Below are 24,172 nucleotides of genomic sequence, written 5' to 3' on the forward strand. Positions count from 1 at the left end.
TATTACCCTTGAGGTAAGCCCATATCTACTTTTCTGTCAAATACGCAAACAGACCACAAAAAAATGCATTGCTTTGCCATGCTAGAATATAGAATCCGTTCATTTTGAATTTAGAGAGAGAGAGAGACTAGGAGGGGTGCGATATTGCTGCGCAAAGGCAATTAAAGTCTTGCCGAAGTCTACCCACACGCGCTCACAATGTAGGAAGCGCTCTCTGAAAACAGAAGACTACTACCACACACACTGCTTACCAGTGACTGATATTATTTGCTTCCATCTTCGGAGTGTTGATGGTAATCTGATTAATTGGGGGAATTTGGGTATTGAGCATGGATGGCTGCTATCCCCCAGAAAGCGAACGGATGGAAGCGTGGCTTGATGACCACTTGGAGTTCGCTCATTCCTACTTTGTCAGGAAGGCTACAAGGTAAGCGCGGGGAGAGACTGAAGTCGTAAAAGTGATTCATTGTATTTACGAAACAGGGATAGCTCTGTTTACGATACATCATCGCTGTGCATTCTATTTTAAGCAATTTGGGCGATAATGAATGTGTTCCGTGCATTGAAAGGCACTGGCAGCCTATCTTACCTGCGTGGGTTGTTTGTTTCAAAGTAAAATAACATGCTAGCCTACTGTACAAGGTTGGAGATTTAAACTGCGATATGACACGCTATATTGTAGCCTTTTATGGTATTACGCGCAATGTCCAGCGGTATCCAGTGTCTCGCCACGGCAATTTATTGACATTTATTAATGCGCCGCACAATCGTCTTTACAATCAGTAACCGTTCACCAAAATAGTAAGATAATTAAGAGCAGAAGTTAAACCATTAACCTTTATTGGGGAGATTCCTGTCCATTGTGTTCCAAACGCGCACAGGGAATTCAAAGTTATCCAAAATGCTTTTTGTTATTGGATCGTTCCGCCTCAAAAAGCACAACCCTTTGAGCCTGGACGTCAATTCAACATCTATTCCACGTTCAATGTAATTTCATTGAAATGATGTGGAAACAACGTTGATTCAGCCAGGGTGTGCCTAGTGGGAAGAAAGACCATTTTCGACACCCATCATCTCAGATTGTTCTGAAATCGTTTCGGTAGTTAGTAAGAGATATGATTAGCATTCCTGAAACATTATTATGTTGAAATATTATTTGATCTCTTTAAGCTAATTGATTGCACCTAAATTGGCCATTTTAATTTATAGGATTCAGATAATATTCAATAAATATAGTACCCAACATTTGATTTGGACCAAACTTCTTCCTTCCAATTAGTAAAACATGAAGGAATATTTGTGTTGTTGTCAAATGCCACCCATCCCATGCCAATCCACCTCAACAAACAGCATACAGTATCAGTTATTTATGTTTGACAAGTAATATGAAGCTGCAGCTTGGATTATTGCTTCCCCATACTATGTAATGTAATCCCTGTGAATCTGTAGATTTGTTTTCTTCCCCTGTTCAGTGAAATTAATCTTTGAAATCAATTGCATTATTTACCGTAAAATATTTTGGAAGTACCTAGTTTTGACCACTAGATGCTGCTACTGCCACCACACTCTTTTATCCATTTTGCTGGTCTCTTGTTTATTAAATATATCACAACATTTCCTTTGCAACTTTGGTTAGAAAACCAATAGATTTGGCTCATGAAAACAAATTGTGTCGTCATCCTCATAATTCCTCCATGAAAGCAATGCAGTTTGCCCTTCTCTTATCAACCTAATGTTTCAACCCAACTCTCCTTGAATAATTCAAGTGGCTACTCTGTGGAGGGCTATCCCAATGATGCAATTCTCATATGAAGACTTTTCCCAAAGGCCCAAAACACTGATGGAGAAATGAACTGGGGATTACACTAATAGAATTCAATACCATCGCCATTGCAAAACACTATATAATATATGTTTGAGACTTTTACCTTTATTTAACTAGGCAAGTCAGTTAAGAACAAATTCTTATTTTCAATGACAGCCTAGGAGCAGTGGGTTAACTGCCTTGTTCAGGGGCAGAACGACAGATGTTTACCTTGTCAGCTCAGGAAAAAGATCTTGCAACCTTTTGGTTACTAGTCCAACACTCGAACCACCTGTCGCACCATTGAAGACCATTAGAGACCATAACATTGAAACCATTAATTCTGCTGTAGCCTAATGGTTTGCTTGTTCACCAGGAATGGTCTAATAGTAACTAATCCATAATAATAATAAAAAAATAAACCACACCATTTTTTTTTTTTTCTTCTCCCCACTTTCGATCTTGTCTCATCGCTGCAACTCTCCAACGGGTTCGGGAGGTGGTCGAGTCATGCGTCCTACGAAACATGACCCGCTTCTTAACACCCGCCCGCTTAACCCGGAAGCCAGCCGAACCAATGTGTCGGAGGAAACACTGTTCACCCGACAACCAAGGTCAGCCTACATGCGCCCGGCCCGCCACAAGGAGTCGCTAGAGCACGATGAGCCAAGTAAATTTCTCCCAAATAATGTTTCAGGAATGCCAATCTTGCCTGTTTCTAACTACAGAAACGATCTCAGAACAGTCTGAGATGGGGGGTGACATAGCTTGCTGAAATGACATGGAACAAATCTATTTTCAGAGTTTTGGAATAGATACTATTGAAATTATTCATTGTTTTGTCTTTATTATAATATAAAGGTGTTATTACATGTTTTGAAATATTGCAGTGCCTCGTGTTACTGTAATTTACTCAGATTACGAAACCTAAAAGGACAATTTGTTTAAAAAATATATATGTTTATTAATTTATGAAATTATGAAAAATATTAATAACATCATTTCATAAATTAATAAACACATCTTTTTTTTAAACGCTTCTACATCTGCATTGCTTGCTGTTTGGGGGTTTAGGCTGGGTTTCTGTACAGCACTTTGTGACATCAGCTGATGTACGAAGGGCTTTATAAATACATTTGATTGATTGATTGATTAATGACATAAAGTCAGTAATCAGTTATTATTTACAATATTTTATCTTACAGGAGCACACTATAAGTTCCTGGGTAAGATTCAGGTAAATATTCTAGTGGTTAAGAGCGTTGGGCCAGTAACCAAAAGGTTGCTGGTTCTAATCCCTGAGCCAACTAGGTGAAAGTATGTTGATGTGCCCTTGAGCAAGGCACTTAACCCTAATTCATCCTGCTCTGGATAAGAGCGTCTGCTAAATTACTCAAATATAATGCCAGTAGCAAACCAGCAGCCTTACTGTCATCCTGGATATATTCTGGGCATATAGTTAGGGGGGTACCTTGGAATCACAGCTATCAGCCCTAGTTTATCATAGGGGAGTAGGTTATGACTTATAAAGGGCACAGGTGGCTGGTGGAACCTTAATTTGGGAGGACGGGCTCAAAGTAATGGCTGGAACGGAATCAATGGAATGGCATGGAACACATCAAACACATGGTTTCCATGGTTTCCATGTGATTGATACCATTCCATTGACCACCGATCCAGCCATTACTATGAACCTTCCTCCCCCCAGCAGCCTCCTGGGATTTAGGGCTACTTATTTGCATTCAAGTATAGCCAGAATAAGTGTGCCTGTCATTGTTTAATTTACATTTAATTTGTATAATTTACATGTACATTTCAGGCCCATGAAAAGGTCAAACATATTTCTCAGACAAAAGAAAGTGGAGAGATGTATTATTTTGTGTATCCACAGTATTTTCCGCTTCCTAATTCTTAACCACATTATGTAAGCAAACCTTATTTGATTGGCACTTCAAAAAATTAGAAGGTCAGATGTTTAGGGCTGAAACTCAGATCTCTGAGAGCTGATTTAGCAGTAAGGACACGTTAGGGCTGCTCTATATGGGATTGTCACTAGGGGGTCACATGCACACACACTCGCACACACACAAAACACGCACACACTTTGCCATCTCTTATGCTTGGTGAGATAGCATTCCGCTCCCATTGGCTAGTCATTTCATAGTGTGTTTAGGGCTCAGTTTTATGTGCCTGGCAGGCAGACTAATTTACAGGTACATTTTGTGGCAAATGCATTTGACAGCCACAGAGTTTTTTTTTAAATATTTCAGTAGGGCTGTTCAAGTGCAGTAAGTCTTTGACAAAAATAAAAGTTTTGGATTTAAACCCGGGAACCTTGTGGTTAACACCTTGTGGTTAACACCTTGTGCTTTTGAATGCTGGCACTGTGCATATCAGTCATGTTCTACTAATACTGCTCAACATAATTCATTTGTGAGTTACTGTATGAGAAAGAATGTGTGTGTGTGTGTGTGTGTGTGTGTGTGTGTGTGTGTGTGTGTGTGTGTGTGTGTGTGTGTGTGTGTGTGTGTGTGTGTGTGTGTGTGTGTGTGTGTGTGTGTGTGTGTGTGTTTGGGTGTGTGTGTGTGTGTGTGTGTGTGTGTGTGTGTGTGTGTGTGTGTGTGTGTGTGTGTGTGTGTGTGTGTGTGTGTGTGTGTGTGTTTGGGTGTGTGTTTCAGAACCCTGCAGTAAAAAACAAAATGGATGTACAATTATGACTTAATGTTGGTTAATGTCCTGTTAATGTCCTGTTAATGTCCTGTTAATGTCTTGTTAATGTTGGTTAATGTTGGTTAATGTCCTGTTAATGTCCTGTTAATGTCTTGTTAATGTTGGTTAATGTCCTGTTAATGTCCTGTTAATGTTGGTTAATGTCCTGTTAATGTTGGTTAATGTCTTGTTAATGTCCTGTTAATGTCCTGTTAATGTTGGTTAATGGTCTGTTAATGTTGGTTAATGTCATGTTAATGTTGGTTAATGTCCTGTTAATGTTGGTTAATGTCATGTTAATGTTGGTTAATGTCATGTTAATGTTGGTTAATGTCTTGTTAATGTTGGTTAATGTCCTGTTAATGTTGGTTAATGTCCTGTTAATGTTGGTTAATGTCCTGTTAATGTCTTGTTAATGTCCTGTTAATGTCATGTTAATGTTGGTTAATGTCTTGTTAATGTTGGTTAATGTCTTGTTAATGTTGGTTAATGTCCTGTTAATGTTGGTTAATTTCCTGTTAATGTTGGTTAATGTCCTGTTAATGTTGGTTAATGTCTTGTTAATGTTGGTTAATGTCCTGTTAATGTTGGTTAATTTCCTGTTAATGTTGGTTAATGTCCTGTTAATGTTGGTTAATGTCTTGTTAATGTTGGTTAATGTCTTGTTAATGTTGGTTAATGTCTTGTTAATGTTGGTTAATGTCCTGTTAATGTTGGTTAATGTCTTGTTAATGTTGGTTAATGTCTTGTTAATGTTGGTTAATGTCCTGTTAATGTTGGTTAATGTCCTGTTAATGTTGGTTAATGTCCTGTTAATGTTGGTTAATGTCCTGTTAATGTTGGTTAATGTCTTGTTAATGTTGTGCTAATGTTGTCTTAATGTTGTGTTAATATTGTGTTAATGTTGTGTTAATGTCATCTTAATAATCTAATCAAATACACCAATTCCTCAGGGACTGTAAATGTCCTAAATGGTCTTGTTGTACAATGTGTTTTACTGTTTTTAATGTCTTAAAATGGCCCTATAACCTCCTTTGTGTTGTATTTGCAGGGAGATGGTGAATGCATGGTTTGCTGAGCGAGTCCATTCCATCCAGCCCTCCTCCTCCTCGTCATCCTCCAAAGAAACCCTTCTACCCCAGAGACTCACCCAGCCCTCAGACAGCCCCTGCCTAGCCTCCTCCCTGCCCCCTTCCCTGGGCCTGAACGACAGGCGTTCCCCATCCCCAGCCCCGCCCCCCAGCCCCGCTCCCAGCACCCCCACCCGTAAGATCTCTGCATCTGAGTTTGACAGGCCGCTGAGGCCCATCGTGGTCAAGGACGCGGAAGGCTCACTAACCTTCCTCTGCGACACCGAACCCGACCGAGGCGACATCCGGACACCCTTCAGAACCCAGCAGGGAGGGGTCGGGGTTGGTATCCCCACAGGGATGATGGGCGAGGTTGGCAGTGCCCGGGGGTTGGACCGCTGTGCCAGGCTGTTGGAGCTGGTGAGGGATGTGTCGAGTCACCTGGAAGTGACGGCGCTGTGCCACAAGATCTTCCTGCACATCAACGAGCTGATCACTGCGGACCGCTACTCCCTCTTTCTGGTAGGTAGTGGCACCATGGACTACAGTACCCGCAGTGCTCTGTTTGTAGCAGGGCCACTGGGATGATAGGAAGAAGGATCGGACAGTGGTTAGCGTATGTCATGAAACAAACCTAGGATGAAATGATGAAGGATTAGAAAGGCAAAGAGATCATAAATCTCAAGTATTTCAAGTAGTGAATCACCAATATGACATTTTTGGCCAATACCGATATCGATATTTTCCTTGCCCCCGCCCCCCCCCCCCAAAACAAACGTTACCGATAACGATAACCGATATTTACAATTTTAGCGGCCTTTTAAGCATTCTAGTACAGTTAAATAGTTAACACACTCACGGACGCAGCGGTCTAAGGCACTGCATCTCAGTGCACGAGACGTCACTAAGGTCCCTGGTTCGAATCCAGGCTGTATCACATCCGGCCGTGATTGGGAGTCCCATAGGGCGGAGCACAATTGGTCCAGCGTCGTCTGGGTTTGGCCAGGGTAGGCCGTCATTGTAACTAAGAACTTGTTCTTAACTGACTTGCCTAGTTAAATAAAGGTTACACACACACCATACTGACCAAAACGTTATTTTGTTGGCATTTACGTACACTACCGTTCAAAAGTTTGGGGTCACTTAGAAATGTCCTTGTTTTTTAAAGAAAAGCAAATTTGTTGTCAATTAAAATAACATCACATTGATCAGAAATACAGTGTATAAATTGTTAATGTTGTAAATGACTATTGTAGCTGGAAACGGCAATGGCACGTTGTGTTAGTTCATCATTTTAAGCTGTTCCAGTTTCAACTGTTCTGCCTGAGGCTATGGAACCCTGACCTGTTCACTGGACGTGCTACATTGTCCTGGACCTGCTGTTTTGGACTCTCTCTCTACCGCACCTGCTGTCTCTTACTCTGAATGATCGGCTATGAAAAGCCAACTGACATTTACTCCTGAGGTGCTGACCTGTTGCAGTCTCTACAACCACTGTGATTATTATTATCTGACCCTGCTGGTCATCTATGAACGTTTGAACATCTTGGCCATGTTCTGTTATAATCTCCACCCGATACAGCCAGAAGAGGACTGGCCACCCCTCATAGCCTGGTTCCTCTCTAGGTTTCTTCCTAGATTCCGGCCTTTCTAGGGAGTTTTTCCTAGCCCCCGTGCTTCTACATCTACATTGCTTGCTGTTTGGGGTTTTAGGCTGGGTTTCTGTACAGCACTTTGTGACATCGGCTGATGTAAAAAGGCCTTTAAAAATACATTTGTTTGATTGATTGAAAAGGCTAATTGATCATTAGAAAACCCTTTTGCAATTATCTTAGCACAGCTGAAAACCTGTTGTCCTGATTAAAGAAGCAATAAAACTGGCCTTTAGACTAGTTGAGTATCTGGAGAAACAGCATTTGTGGGTTCAATTACAGGCTCAAAATGGCCAGAAACAAAGACCTTTCTTCTGAAACTCGTCAGTCTATTCTTGTTCTGAGAAAAAGAAATGAAATTGCCAAGAAACTGAAGATCTCGTACAACGCTGTGTACTACTCCCTTCACAGAACAGCGCAAACTGGCTCTAACATAATCATTTAATGTCTTCATACATTTTTTACATAGTTATTACACATTGATTACACTATCACTCGTATTTCATGTCACAACGATTAATCAATACCTATGCTATGATGCTGGTAAAGTTGTCTCGCGCATCTACAGTTCTGGTCATAAAAAAAGCTAGCTAGCTCATGGATGCAAACAAAAACATAGCAAAACGACATAATCTGTTTCAGTAGCTATAGTTAGCTAGCTAACTGTATGTCATCATCTAAAATAACCCTCATTTATAAGACAGTTATTTTTTGATTAATGGTGGTCAGACTCATCTATGTGAAGCTAGCCACAATAAGGATTAACCACAATAGTGGACTTTGCTGGTTAGCCTTCAAAATAAAAGTATGTCATTGATAGTGATGCAAATGAATACAAATAGTAGAATTATGCCATAATTGAATAGATCATGCTAAACGAGGTTGGAATGTTGTTATAGAAAATCAACAAAAGACACTAATTTGTTAATTTGCCAAAAATCTGTTGAAATCACACTGGATGTATTATTCTTTAGAATTGCATTGGGGGCATACTTACTTCACTGTACAGCTGTACCTATGGATTGTGGATCAATGACATGGGGTATCAGTCTACTCAGTGACACCCAGAGAACATTAGGTTCTCTTATTGTGGGACTCTGAAACAACTGTGAATTCAGCCACATTTATTGTCAACCTATGTGTATTGAACACTATTCCTGAGGAAAAACAATACTGTGTGGATGTTTTGGAGTCTGATATCTCTGAGGAGGACGTTGAGAAAAAATATCTTTGGTATTGAGTAGACTGATACACCATTTCATTGATCCCTAATCCTTAGGTGAAGCTGTACAGTGGCATATGAGTGTCAATACACACAATAGGCTGACTGGGGAGGTGATTTCACACAGTTTCACACAGGTCCCGCGATAAGAGCTACAACGCTAATATTTGCATAAACACTTCACAGTTGTGTTCTGTGGGTGTCACCGATTAGACTGATACCCCATTTCATTACTTCACATTCCAATATTTTTTAACATTATCTAGTCTAAATATGGCATGATTCCACCAATTGTAACCTTCTGCATCACTTTCAAATAGGTACTTTTATTTTAAACACAAACCGCAAATTCCACTATTGTGCCTAATTCACAACACATAACCTGGTCCGGTCGAGCGAATAATGGAGATGACTGCAGTTTCTACTGGTCATCGTTTTCAGTCTGGTTGTATTGGTGCTAGCTAGGTACCAAGCTAAAGCTAGCTATAACTGTGTTATTTGACGTCTCAAATTAATAGCTTATTTAATACGTCATATAGTGTTAATGTCAAATAGTGTAATTTGACGTGTATCTTTTTTGATAGGCAAAGACATAAACGGCATTCCATAGTATGTTGTGAAGCTAATAGCAGTGACACTATTACTGTAGGGCAACATCTGAAATATAGCGCACTTGGTAGTGTGTCCTGGTGCTCGACCAGTCACGAAAGCCAACATTACCCACGACAGAGAACGGTTGATTGTCAAGGGAAATGAGTTCCCTTATCATGGCGTTAATGTATTTTGCCTTTGAGTTGTCTCGCTGAAATTTTTTATCTTTCAAACGACTGCTTGACTTGTTGACTGCTCGATCCACACAGCAGACATTGTGGGCCAGGTTAGGAATGCTGTGTTGCACGTGTAGCGCAACATTTTATGTGGCGTCATTACGTCATGTTCCTACGTTTATATCAGGTATGCACGTCCGCTTTGACATCGGTTTTGCACATCAGCGTTAAACTAGACATCGGGCCAATACCGATGTTGGCATTTTTAGCTAATAACGGCCGATTCCGATATGTTCACCGATATATCGTGCATCCCAATTTCAAGTATATGATGCTGAATGAAGCTGTTGGAAAAGTTGGCTCCCAAGTGGACTGACTTCCGGGTTCTTTTTAGGACCTTTTAATCTCTGTCTAATCCGTATCTGTCTCATTCAACAACCATGTCAGGTAGCAATGATTACATGTCCATGCAAATGGACAACAAAGTGACTTATCATATCATACATCATATAGTATCATATCGTAGTATACACTGTGGAGACAACTTTAAAAAAGCTGTTGCAGATACACTTCCTGTAGAATCTGGATATGTATGACATCACTTCCTTACTGTTCCTTGTCGTGTGACCCCAGGTGGGCGAGGACAGCTCCAACAGGAAGTTCCTGGTGAGCAGGCTATTTGACGTTGCCGAGGGCTCCACCCTGGAGGAGGTGTCCAATAGCTGCATCCGTCTGGAGTGGAACAAGGGCATTGTGGGTCACGTGGCGGCCACGGGCCAGCCCCTCAACATCAAGAATGCCTACGAGGTGAGACGCTTTTTATTTCTCTATGTTTGATGGCCTCCATCTCGTTTGTCCTTTGGAATGGTTAATTTTACAGTCCTATTACAGTTGGTACTTACTAAGACGTTATGTGGAAAGAAGTTGTACTTATGAAATGTTATGAAATGTTCAACAGTTTGTTGGTGTGTTTTGATGAATCATAAAGAAACCCAAAGGTAGTCATTACAGTAGGTCATTGAATTATTTCTATAACCCTATTACGATGTGATTTCTAAGTAGACAATGTACCAAGTAAATATGGGACTCTAAAACACAGAGTAATTCTCCTTTGACCTCCTTTCTGCGGCCTCCCTTGTTTTTCTGCTGAGTGTCAGATAACATGCACACCCTGGTGGGGTTTGCGTATGTAGGATTATGATGATGAATATAATGAGGAGGTTGGTGTGTGTGTGTGCCTGCGTGTGTGTGTGTGTGTGTGTGTTTTGAATCAGGCCAGTATTTGTGTTGGGGAGTCTGGGTCTTTGCTGACAGAGTGCAGGACCTGAGAGTGATTGGCCAAGCATAAACCACAGAGAGGAATGGAGGGAGAGAAAGAGGAAGGGAGGGAGAGAGAGAGGAATGGAGGGAGAGAGAGAGGAAGGGAGGGAGAGAGAGAGGAATGGAGGGAGAGAGAGAGGAATGGAGGGAGAGAGAGAGGAAGGGAGGGAGAGAGAGAGGAATGGAGGGAGAGAGAGAGGAAGGGAGGGAGAGAGAGAGGAATGGAGGGAGAGAGAGAGGAAGGGAAAGAAAGAAAAATCCTTGCGAGTTGACCTTCTTTCACTTATAGAGAGCGAGAGGGATAAAGAGAGAGAGAGAGAGAAGGGGGAGAGAGGGTGGGGAGAGAGAAACAGAGAGGGATAGAGAGGAATGGAGGGAGAGAGGGAGGAAGGGAAAGAAAGAAAAATCCTTATAGAGAGAGAGAGGGATAAAGAGAGAGAGAGAGAGAGAGAGAGAGAGAGAGAGAGAGAAGGGGGAGAGAGGGTGGGGAGAGAGAAACAGAGAGAGGGAGAGAAACAGAGGGGAGAGAAACAGAGAGAGAGAGAGAGAAACAGAGAGAGAGAGAGAGAAACAGAGAGAGAGAGAGAGAGTGAGAGAGTAACAGAGATGGTAGAGAAACAGAGGGAGAGAGAGAGAGAGAGAAACAGAGATGGTAGAGAAACAGAGAGGGAGAGAGAGAGAGAAACAGAGATGGTAGAGAAACAGAGAGGGAGAGAGAGAGAGAAACAGAGGAGAGAGAAACAGAGAGGAGAGAGAAACAGAGAGGGAGAGAGAGAGAGAAACAGAGAGGAGAGAGAAACAGAGAGGAGAGAGAAACAGAGGGAGAGAGAAACAGAGAGGAGAGAGAAACAGAGAGGGGAGAGAAACAGAGAGGAGAGAAAAACAGAGAGGAGAGAGAAACAGAGAGGAGAGAGAAACAGAGAGGACAGAGAAACAGAGAGGAGAGAGAAACAGAGATGGTAGAGAAACAGAGAGGGGGGCTTTTAAATTCTGAGATTAAGCAGGAAGTTGTATGTGAAAGTTCATCACTGGACTGAAGGACCCCCATACGCAAGGGGACATTCTGAATTGGGTAAAAATCCATCCTCTCCTCAACTCCTCCGTCTTCCTTTCCTCTGTGACCTGGAAGACGATAAATGTTTTTTTATTTCATTTATTTTTATTTCACCTTTATTTAACCAGGTAGACCAGTTAAGAACAAGTTTTCATTTACAACTGTGACCTGGCCAGATAAAGTAAAGCAGTGCGACAAAAACTACAACACAGAGTTACACATGGGATAAACAAATGTACAGTCAATAACACAATAGAAAAATCTGTATACAGTGTGTGCAAATTAAGTAAGGAGGTAAGGCAATAAATAGGCCAATAGTGGCGAAGTAATTACAATTGAGCAATTTACACTGGAGTCATATTTGTGCAGATGTGGATGTGCAAGTAGAAATACTGGTTTGCAAAAGAGCAGAAAAACAAAAAACAAATATGGGGATGAGGTAGGCAGTTGGTTGGATGGGCTATGTACAGCTGCAGCGACCGGTAAGCTGCTCTGACAGCTGACCACTTTTTGCTGAGTGGTCGAGGAGAGTGTCAATTCATTAGTAAGCTAATGGAGAAGTGGTAACTAAACTCAGCAAAAAAATAAATGTCCTCTCACTGTCAACTGCGTTTATTTTCAGCAAACTTAACATGTGTAAATATTTGTATGAACATAAGATTCAACAACTGAGACATAAACTGAACAAGTTCCACAGACATGTGACTAACAGAAATTGAATAATGGGGCCCTGAACAAAGAGGGGGTCAAAAACAAAAGTAACAGTCAGTCTCTGGTGTGGCCACCAGCTGCATTAAGTACTGCAGTGCATCTCCTCCTCATGGACTGCACCAGATTTGCCAGTTCTTGCTGTGAGATGTTACCCCACTCTTCCACCTGCAAGTTCCCGGACATTTCTGGGGGGAATGGCCCTAGCCCTCACCCTCCAATCCAACAGGCTCCAGACAAGCTCAATGGGATTGAGATCCGAGATCCAGGCCTCGGTGTAACGCTCATTCCTTTGACGATAAATGCGAATCCGACCATCACCCCTGGTGAGACAAAACCACAACTCGTCAGTGAAGAGCACTTTTTGCCTGTCTTGTCTGGTCCAGCGACAGTGGGTTTGTGCCCAGAGGCGACGTTATTGCCGGTGATGTCTGGTCAGGAGGGAGACTCTGGCTGCTCCGGACAGGAGGGAGACTCTGGCTGCTCCGGACAGGAGGGAGACTCTGGCTGCGCCGGACAGGAGGGAGACTCTGGCTGCTCCGGACAGGCGTCCTTCGTTGGAGGCCTTGTGCCATAACTCCTCACTGGAGGTTTCGTGCCATGGATCCTCACTGGAGGCTTCGTGCCATGGATCATCACTGGAGGCTTCGTGCCATGGATCACCACTGGAGGCTTCGTGCCATGGATCACCACTGGAATGGAGAGACACACAGGAGGCCTGGCTCTGGGAGAAGGCACAGGACTCACCAGGCTGGGGAGACATGCAGGAGGGTTAGGGCTTAGCACAGGCACAGAACTCACCAGGCTGGGGAGACATTCAGGAGGCCTTGTCCTTGGCCGAGGCACCGGATGCACTGTACCGTGGAGGCGCACTGGCGGTCTCGAGCGCAGAGCTAGCACCACTCGTCCTGGCTGGATCCCCCCTGTAGCCCGGCAAGTGCGGGGAGTTGGAACAGGCACTGGGCTGCGCACTGGGCTGCGCTGGCGAACCGGGGACACCGTGCGTAGGGCTGGTGCAGTATACCCTGGGTCGAGGAGACGCACTAGAGACCAGATGCGCTGAGCTGGCATCATCCCTCCTGGCTCGATGCCCACTCTAGCCTGGCCGATTTGAGGAGCTGCGATGTAGCGCACCGGGCTATGCGTGCGCACTGGGGACACTGTGCGCTTCACCGCATAACACGGTGCCTGCCCAGTCACTCTCTCGCCACGGTAAGCATGGGGAGTTGGCTCAGGTCTCCTACCTGACTCTGCCAATCTCCTCGTGTGCCCCCCCCCCCAAAATAATTCTGGGGCTGCCTCTCGTGCACTTTTCCTCGAGCCAACTCCTCATAGCGTCGCCGCTCCGCTTTAGTTGCCTCCAGCTCCTCTTTCTGATGGCGATACTCTCCCGGCTGTGCCCATGGTCCTTTGCCATCCAAGATTTCCTCCCATGTCCAGGAGTCCATTCCACCACGCTGCTTGGTCCTTTGGTGGTGGGTAGTTCTGTAATGAACGTCGCCGGGAGAAGGAGAAGAGGACCAAGGTGCAGCGTGGTAAGTGTTCATATTTGAATCAATCAACTGAACACTGAACAAAACAACAAAAATGACAAACGAATAGTTCTGTAAGGTGACGACACACAAAACAGAAAACAACTACCCACAAACACAGGTGGGAAAAGGCAACCTAAGTATGGTTCTCAATCAGAGACAACGATAGACAGCTGCCTCTGATTGAGAACCACACATGGCCAAACAGAAAGAAATAGACAACATAGAACACCAGACATATAATGCCCACCCAAACTCACGCCCTGACCAACAAAAATAGAGATATAAAAAGGATCTCTAAGGTCAGGGCGTGACACTAGTACCAATTGTAAAGTTTGATGAAGGAGGAATTATGTTCTGGGGCTGTTTTTCTTGGTTCGGGCTAGGCCAATTCTGTGCTTCCAACTTTGTGTCAACAGTTTGGGGAAAGCCTTTTCCTGTTTCAGCATGACAATGCCCCTGTGCACAAAGCAAGGTCCATACAGAAATGGTTTGTCAAGATCAGTGTGGAATATCTTGACTGGGCTGCACACAGCCCTGACCTAAACCCCATCGAACACCTTTGGGATGAATTGGAATGCGCCAGGCCTAATCGCTCAACATCAGTGCCCAACCTCACTAATGCTCTTGTGGCTGAATGGAAGCAAGTCCCCGCAGCAATGTTCCAACATCTAGTAGAAAACCTTCCGGGACGAATGGAGGCTGTTATAGCAGCAAAGGAGGGACCAACTCCATATTAATTCCCATGATTTTGGAATGAGATATTCGACGATTAGGTGTCCACATACTTTTGGTCATGTAGTGTAGTTTCTGGTTGAAGATAAAATCTACACAGAGCCTTCTAATCAGCAGGTTTGCATGGGAGGGAGTTTCAGCTTTCCACAGTGACATCACCATGTTGTAAATTGGTTAATAGACCAATAAGAAAGAGAGTTTCAAACCTCTCTGCCAATAACAGCTAGTTTTCCTCCCCACTCAGACAACTCCCAGACAGTCCTAGCAAAATTATTGCTCGATAAATAGTTTTGTCCTAAAAATATACTTTTGCCCATTTTAATGGAAATCTATTACATTAGGGTACTTAATTGTTACCTAGAAATTATTTGATATTGATATAAAAAGTGAAACACTCATAAAAATCCTTGCTAGTTGACCTTATTTTACTTAAGAGATCAGACAGCTCAATCCTGTCAAGTCCTCCCATGACAGATATAGTTTATTGATCTTATTGGGTATAATGTTTCAAGACAGATCACTTTCTTACTCCAATCAATAATAAAACCGTCATGCCATTTCAGCCTGTCATTACCTGGGCAGACTAAGGTTGTGTTGAGTTTAGCCTGATCCTGGTCAGTCATACGTATACAGTTTAGTAAAGGTAGCATTCCTATAATGACCTATAATGATTGTAGGTTCTACTATCAGTCTATAATGGTTGTCGGTTGTACTATCAGTCTATAATGATTGTAGGTTCTACTATCAGTCTATAATGATCTATAATAGTTGTAGGTCGTACTATCAGTCTATAATGATCTATAATGATTGTAGCTTCTACTATCAGTCTATAATAGTTGTAGGTCGTACTATCAGTCTATAATGATTGTAGATCATACTGTCAGTCTATAATGATTGTAGGTTCTACTATCAGTCTATAATGATCTATGATGGTTGTAGGTCGTACTATCAGTCTATAATGATTGTAGCTTCTACTATCAGTCTATAATGATTGTAGGTCGTACTATCAGTCTATAATGGTTTTAGGTTGTACTATCAGTCTATAATGATCTATAATGATTGTAGGTCGTACTATCAGTCTATAATGATTTATAATGATTGTAAGTTCTACAATCAGTCTATAATGATTGTAGGTCGTACCATCAGTCTATAATGATCTATAATGATTGTAGGTCGTACTATCAGTCTATAATGATTTATAATGATTGTAAGTTCTACTATCAGTCTATAATGATTGTAGGTCGTACCATCAGTCTATAATGATCTATAATGGTTGTAGGTTGTACTATCAGTCTATAATGATCTATACTGATTGTAGGTCGTACTATCAGTCTATAATGATTGTAGGTTGTACTATCAGTCTATAATGATTGTAGCTTCTACTATCAGTCTATAATGATTGTAGCTTCTACTATCAGTCTATAATGACCTATAATGATTGTAGGTTGTACTATCAGTCTATAATGATCTATAATGATTGTAGGTCGTACTAACAGTCTATAATGATTGTAGCTTCTACTATCAGTCTATAATGATTGTAGGTCGTACTGTCAGTCTATAATGATTGTAGCTTCTACTATCAGTCTATAATGATTGTAGCTTCTACTATCAGTCTATAATGACCTATAATGATTGTAGGTTGTACTATCAGTCTATAATGATCTATAATGATTGTAGGTCGTACTAACAGTCTAAAATGATTGTAGGCTGTACTAACAGTCTATAATGATTGTAGGTTGTACTATCAGTCTATAATGATCTATAATGATTGTAGGTTCTACTATCAGTCTATAATGATTGTAGCTTCTACTATCAGTCTATAATGACCTATAATGATTGTAGGTTGTACTATCAGTCTATAATGATCTATAATGATTGTAGGTCGTACTAACAGTCTATAATGATTGTAGGTTGTACTATCAGTCTATAATGATTGTAGGTTCTACTATCAGTCTATAATGATTGTAGGTTGTACTATCAGTCTATAATGATTGTAGGTTCTACTATCAGTCTATAATGATTGTAGGTTCTACTATCAGTCTATAATGATTGAACGCCCTGACCGTAGAGATCCTTTTTATGTCTCTATTTTGGTTGGTCAGGGCGTGAGTTTGGGTGGGCATTCTATGTCTGGTGTTCTATGTTGTCCTTGTTTTGTATTTCTGTGTGTTTGGCTTGGTATGGTTCTCAATCAGAGGCAGATGTCTATCGTTGTCTCTGATTGAGAACCATACTTAGGTAGCCTGTTCCCACCTGTGTTTGTGGGTGGTTGTTTCCTGTTTAGTGTTTGTTTCACCTTTCAGGACTGTTCGTTTGTCGTGTTTGTTGTTTTGTCAAGTGTTTCATATTTTAATTAAATAATATGAACACTTACCACGCTGCACCTTGGTCCTCTTCTCCTTCTCCCGATGACGTTCGTTACAGTTCTACTATCAGTCTATAATGATCTATAATGGTTGTAGGTTGTACTATCAGTCTATAATGACCTATAATGGTTGTAGGTTCTACTATCAGTCTATAATGGTTGTAGGTCGTACTAACAGTCTATAATGATTGTAGGTTCTACTATCAGTCTATAATGATCTATAATGATTGTAGGTCTACATCAGTAACAATGCCTTGACTCCTGGAGACCAGGCTGGATTTTAACCCATGATCCCCATTGTGAGGTTACTGCACTGGGCCCACAACTTGAGCACAGATGTTCAGTTCTGCTGACTGCAGATTTCCAAGATTCTGTTTGTGTGTGCTATAGGCGGCCATTGTTTTCCGTTTCTATCTCACTGTCTTTCTTCTCAGACACAATTAGACCATGCCAGTACATATACAGTACATACCTCCGGTCCTGTGTGCGCAGTCCGTGAGCCCTTTCAATAGGAGATGGAATCTTCCCTGTGGACTACCCAGTAGGGTCCCAGCTGTGTCAATTGGTAGAGAGGGAGATGAAAGCTGGTGGATGAGACCATCTGTAGGGATGACAGGATGTGTCATGTGAATAGCTTACACACACATTGACACACGCATATATATGCGCACGCACACACACTCATTCATTCACACACGCACACGCACGCACGTACGCACGCACGCGCACACACACAAACTCTCACACACACACACACACACACACACACAAACACACACAGTCAGACGCCCTGTAGTGGAATTATGTCTTTGAAAGAGAAAGCAGATGTTTGAGAGAGAGATGGAAGGACAACGAGAGAGAGAGAGAAAGGCAGAGAGTGTGTCAAATTCTCTAGAACGACGTTGGAGGCGGCTTATGGTCGAGAAATGAACATTCAATTCTCTGGCAACAGCTCTGGTGGACATTGCTGCAGTCAGCATGCCAACTGCATGCTCCCTCAAAACTTGAGACATCTGTGGCATTGTGTTGTGAGACAAAACTGCACATTTTAGAGTTGCCTTTTATTGTCCCCAGCACAAGGTGCACCTGTGTAATGATAATGCGGTTTAATTAGCTTGTTGATATGCCACACTTGTCAGGTAGATGGATTATCTTGGCAAAGGAGAAATGCTCACCAGCAGGGATGAAAGTTGTGCAGAATGTTTGAAAGGAATAAGCTGTTTGTGCTTATGAACCATTTCTGGGATCTTTTATTTCAGCTCATGAAACATGGGACCAACACTTTACAGGTTGCGTTTATATTTGTATTTTTGTTCAGTGTATTTAGCACGTACCCTTTAGTAAAAAGTATGCAGTATGCCTCGGCCACAACGCAGTAGCGTCTCCTGATTGGCTGAGTAGGAGGGGCGGGGCCAAGTGAGGATGGATTTTTACAAATTCAACAGACATGCATCTCTTTAACCAGCCAGATAATATCTCATTTTCAATTCCACATATTTGTCTAAACTCTGAATAGAATATGAATGGAGTTATAGGCAGACTATGACATTAGACCTATACCGTAGTAGACCATATAGCCCATCTATCCTACTTAAAAAGGAAAAGATAAATTGGTTCCATTTAAACATATTTATTCATGAAATCAAAATGCTGTAACATATATAAATTCAATCAAATAGCCTAGTACACACATCACAACTTTTAAAATGTTCAAATCAAAAGGCTATTGCACAGGAAAACGTGGATAGTCAGGTGCATGGTAAATTCAGAACTGCTGGACAGCAACATAATAAACTAAAGCACTGATCATATGGGGAACGAGATCAGAATGACTCCTGAGGCTTTATCCATTAATTAAATAGGTAGCCACGCCTACAAAACTAAGACAATCCATATGTTCAAATCAAAAGGTCTGATTAACATGACATCACTATCGCAGCCACATCCGAGTCCCCCGTGCCGACACATTCAGAAATCAAAAAATGGTTAAGTATTTAGTTTAGCTCTGACGAAGGCCAAGAGAACAAGAAACACTTTTCAATGAGAAACCAGAAATCCACTTTGGGTAAAAAAAAATAATGTTTACGACTTGAAAAGACATTCAAACATGTAGCCTACAATACTAATGCTAATTTTAAGGAGAGCAAAAAACGACTTAGCCTACATTTTAAACACCACCGCAGAAGCTTCGCTATTCGGCATTTTCCAAATTAAGTAGCCTAGTTTGGTTGTTTGGCTAGCCTACTTGAAGAGAACAAGCCGAATAGGCTGCAGCCCACCTCTTCCAATGCATTGTGGAAAAGTGTGAATCGAATTCTACTAGATGAAGAGCCGAAATCAGTAGAACATCCTGGCATTTAAACCATACTCGATTTTTGAAACGTCTCATACTGTTAAACATTGTATTTTCACATACTGACAATGCGTCATGTGTGATTGCGTTGTTTCCCGCTATTCATTGATTTTGGTAGCTCATCCCCATATCTAATTGATCAGCTGATGTCAAACCGTAAATGTATATGACATCTGTGCATTTAATGTATACTTGATTTAAAAAAATGTGCATACTATAAAACATATTTTTTTTCGCATACTCAAACGGCCTGTTATTTAGGACGCAAGTATGGGTATTCGGAGACGTCCAGTGTGTATAATGTATTCTCTTAGTGTGTGCATGTGCCTGCGTCGTTTGACAGAATGTATAATTGCTTCTCGTAGTGTGTGTTCTTGCCTCAGTATGTGTTAGTGGGTAGAGCAGCTTTACTATTGCAGATAGATTGAAGCTTCCATCAATGTAATTGTCTGCATCATTTCCAATCCCAAATATATATTGTTTTGTAAATATATATATATGTAAACTGGGTGGTTCGAGCCCTGAATGCTGATTGGCTGACAGCCGTGGTATATCAGACCATATACCACGGGTAGGACAAAACATTTATTTTTACTGTTCTAATTACATTGGTAACCAGTTTATAATAGCAATAAGGCACCTCTGGGGTTTGTGGTATATAGCCAATATACCACGGCTAAGTGCTGTATCCAGGCACTCAGCGTTGTGTCATGGCTAAGAACAGCCCTTAACCTGGTATATTGGCCATATACCATACCCCCTCGTGCCTTATTGCTCAAATATACATACACACAGACATATATATATATATATACATATATACTTACATATATCAGATTGGGTTCTTACTTATACATGTATATGTTTGTCTAATCACATTTCATGTCATATGACATCACGTCGTTTACCTTACCCCTGATTAGCTGCTACACAATCATTTGATTGCCGGCCAACAGTGTTCTGACTAATGACAATTACTTTATTGGTGATATTTCTAACACTTGATTCTGATGAAGTGTTTTCCTCAACAGGGGCCTAGACTGGAGCAGAGAGAGGGAGAGAGAAATAGATCAATTAGAAGAGGCAGAGTGAGAAAGAGACAAAGAGAGAGAGAGAGAGTAACTTCTCTTTAACGCATCTGTATCCAATTAGTTTGTTAATCTGGAACGGACAAGGAGGAAGGAGGGGTGTGTGTCCATGTATGTGCGTCCATGTGTGTGTGTGTGTGCTACCAAAACAAACCACCAGCTGGGTCCATAGAACATGATACGGGACCAGTGTTATGTTTGTAGAAACAGACAGCTTTCAGGAAGTGCATCTGCGTCACTCTGCGTAGTGGTAGCTCCTACCTAGGGAGACCCCTAGCTCTCTGATTGGCTCGTTAAGCCCCAGTTAGGGTGGTTGGGATGGCGTTCAAATCTAAACTGGGATCAAAATTCCCCTCTGGATGGTTGGAGTGGCGCAGCTCTCTGTAGGGAAAGAGATTGGCAACCTCACGGGCCAGACCCATTACAGGGGAAGCTTTCTTATCAATACCCATAAAGTGTTGTCTTTACAACTGTGGTGACTTTTAGTTCAACCATATCTGTCACCGTTGGAAGAACTGACTCGTCATGTTGACTCCAAGATAGAACTGTTACCAAAAGCCATTATTAGCAAAAACTAAACTATATCTTGTTAAAATATCATCAGACATATAAATGACTTTATAATTCAAATAACCAAAGCAGGTTATTCGATAAGTAAAAAAAAAAAAAAAAAAAAGGCAAAACAGTTTCTTAATAATAATTAGTTGAAACAATTAGATTTAGTTTTACAGTGTAGTGCAATATATAGGGAATAGGGTGCCATTTGAGACACAGCCGCTGTCTAACCCAATAGGGAACCAGATCAGGGGTCTCACAGTAAAGGGAACATGTAGTGGTTATTCCTTTATGTCGACTCAATTGTCTAGAATGTCCACGTGTTTTTGGGGGCCGTGTTCACAAAGTGTCTCAGAGCATTTGAAATCATCATGAATAAGAGAGGGGGGGGGGGGGGGGGGGGGGGGGACCTGATCCTGGATCAGCACCCTTACTTAGAGATGATTTGTGAGTACAAGCCTGGTAATGTTAAATTACACTGTAGTTCATAGTGTTGATATCTCTTCCACAGGACCCCAGGTTCAATGCAGAGGTGGATCAGATCACAGGCTATAAGACGCAGAGTATCCTGTGTATGCCCATTAAGAACCACAGAGAAGAGGTAAGACACAATACAGTGGATGTAAGATACAGTACTCAGCTACTCAGAACGAATTATAGAGAGCAGGTAAGACACCGTAGACAAGTGAACACATTTCAGCTCTTCAACGCTAACATATAGAGGGGATTACGGACCATAGATATCTCACAACACTAGCTACATACTTAGACAAAAAGGTGCTATCTAGAATTTAAAATGGTTATTCTGCTGTCCTCATAGGAGAACCCTTTGAAGGACCCTTTTTGGTTCCGGGAATAACCCTTTTAGGGGTCTACATGGGGACAGCCGGAGAACGCTTTTGGAACTGTTTTTTCTAAGAGTGTAGATTGTACCCATATTGAACAATTTCAAGATGCACATGGAGTTCTTTTCAGAGTTTACAATTGAGCAATTGAGGTCAAAGAGAAATAATTTAATCTAATTGGTTTTATTCTGTGTTCTGTTCTTTGTAGTTGTGGCTGCGTTTTGATGGATGCTCTCCCTGCTTTCTTCCCCCTCTCCTCTCTCTTCCCCTTCTCCTCTCTCTTCCCCCTCTCCTCTCTCTTCCCCTTCTCTCTCTTCCCTTTCTCCTCACTCTTCCCCCTCCTCTCTCTTCCCCCTCTCCTCTCTCTTCCCCTTCTCTCTCTTCCCCCTCTCCTCTCTCTTCCCCTTCTCCTCACTCTTCCCCTTCTCCTCTCTCTTCCCCCTCTCTTCCCCTTCTCTCTCTTCCCCCTCTCCTCTCTCTTCCCCTTCTCTCTCTTCCCCTTCTCCTCACTCTTCCCCCTCCTCTCTCTTCCCCCTCTCCTCTCTCTTCCCCCTCTCCTCTCTTTTCCCCTTCTCTCTCTTCCCCCTCTCCTCTCTCTTCCCCTTCTCTTCTCTCTTCCCCCTCTCCTCTCTCTTCCCCTTCTCCTCTCTCTTCCCCCTCTCCTCTCTCTTCCCCTTCTCTCTCTTCCCCCTCTCCTCTCTTTTCCCCTTCTCTCTCTTCCCCTTCTCCTCACTCTTCCCCTTCTCCTCTCTCTTCCACCTCTCCTCTCTCTTCCCCCTCTCCTCTCTCTTCCCCCTCTCTTCACTCTTCCCCTTCTCCTCTCTCTTCCCCCTCTCCTCTCTCTTCCCCTTCTCCTCACTCTTCCCCCTCTCCTCTCTCTTCCCCTTCTCTCTCTTCCCCCTCTCCTCTCTTCCCCCTCCTCTCTTCCCCCTCTCCTCTCTCTTCCCCCTCTCCTCTCTCTTCCCCCTCTCCTCTCTCTTCCCCCTCTCCTCTCTCTTCCCCCTCTCCTCTCTCTTCCCCCTCTCCTCTCTATTTCTCCTCTCTCTTCCCCCTCTCCTCTCTTTCGCCTCCCAGGTGGTAGGAGTGGCACAGGCCATCAACAAGAAGTGTGGAGAGAATGGGACTTTCACTGAACAGGATGAAAAGGTACTGGGAGAAAGACACTGGCACTCCTTGAAAAAAGGTTCCTTATGGAACCAAAAAGGGTTATATCGCTTGCTTCATAAATAGAACGTGTAAAAGTTCTATATATAACTATTTATATGGTTCTTTGATCAGAATCCCAAGGGTTCTTCTTCACTGAACCAAAATTGGTTCCATATAGAACCCTGTATGGTGCCATGTATGAACTATGGCTGCTAATAATAAATTATAATACATATTTTTGGCTAAGAATATAATATAATAAAAAATTAAATAATTGACAAAAGAATACCAGCATAGTTTTGAGATGTTATTGTCATTATACACTGAGTGTACAAAACATTAGGAACACTTGCTCTTTCCATGACATAGACTGACCAGGTGAATCCAGGTGAAAGCTAAGATCCCTTATTGATGTCACTTTTTAAATCCACTTCAATCAGTGTAGATGAAGGGGAGGAGACAGGTTAAAGAAGGATTTTTAAGTCTTGAGACAATTGAGACATGGATTGTGTATGTGTGCCATTCAGAGGGTGAATGGGCAAGACAAAATAGTTATCTGCCTTTGAACAAGGTATGGTAGTAGGTGCCAGGCACACTGGTTTGTGTCAAGAATTGCAATGCTGCTGGGGTTTTCACACTCAACAGTTTCCTGTGTGTATCAAGAATGGTCCACCACCCAAAGGACATCCAGCCAACTTGACACAACTGTGGGAAGCATTGGAGTCCAAGTTGTGCATTCTAAGAACAAGTAAAGTCGAGTTGAGTTTCAATTTTTTTCAAGTCTTAAGTCAAGATTTGGCAGTGATTACAGCTGTGAGTCTTTCTGGGTAAGTCTCTAAGAGCTTTGCACACCTGGTTTGTACAATATCTGCACATTATTATTTGTGAAGTTGGTTGTTGATCATTGCTAGACAGCCATTTTCAAGTCTTGCCATAGATTTTCAAGTTGATTGAAGTCAAAACTGTAACTCGGCCACTCAGGAACATTTAAAGTCGTCTTGGTAAGCGACTCCAGTGTATATTTGGCCTCGTGTTTTAGGTTATTGTGCTGCTAAACGGTGAATTTGTCTCCTAGTGTATGTTGGAAGGCAGACTGAACAAGGTTTTCCTCTAGGATTTTGCCTGTGCTTTTATTTATTTGACCACATTTTAGCAGTTTTATTTTAGTGTCTTATTGTAAACAGGATGCATGTTTTGGAATATTTGTTTTCTGTACAGACTTCCTTCTTTACATTCTGTCAACTAGT

The 24,172-nt window shown here is 42.1% G+C and overlaps 1 protein-coding gene across 1 annotated transcript in view; it reads left to right on the top strand.

The window, feature by feature from the left end:
* Positions 1-329: 329 nt before the first annotated feature.
* Positions 330-24,172, top strand: part of LOC120049473 (cGMP-specific 3',5'-cyclic phosphodiesterase-like) — a 79,891-nt gene continuing 56,048 nt past the window's right edge. Inside the window, exons 1-5 of the mRNA XM_038995737.1 lie at positions 330-427; positions 5,565-6,105; positions 9,858-10,031; positions 21,446-21,535; positions 22,854-22,925. Of these exons, the coding sequence (XP_038851665.1) occupies positions 330-427; positions 5,565-6,105; positions 9,858-10,031; positions 21,446-21,535; positions 22,854-22,925 (975 nt within the window). The remainder of the gene's footprint in view (positions 428-5,564; positions 6,106-9,857; positions 10,032-21,445; positions 21,536-22,853; positions 22,926-24,172) is intronic.

Source organism: Salvelinus namaycush, chromosome 6 (genome assembly GCF_016432855.1).
Source record: "Salvelinus namaycush isolate Seneca chromosome 6, SaNama_1.0, whole genome shotgun sequence".
Taxonomy (NCBI): Eukaryota; Metazoa; Chordata; class Actinopteri; order Salmoniformes; family Salmonidae; genus Salvelinus; species Salvelinus namaycush.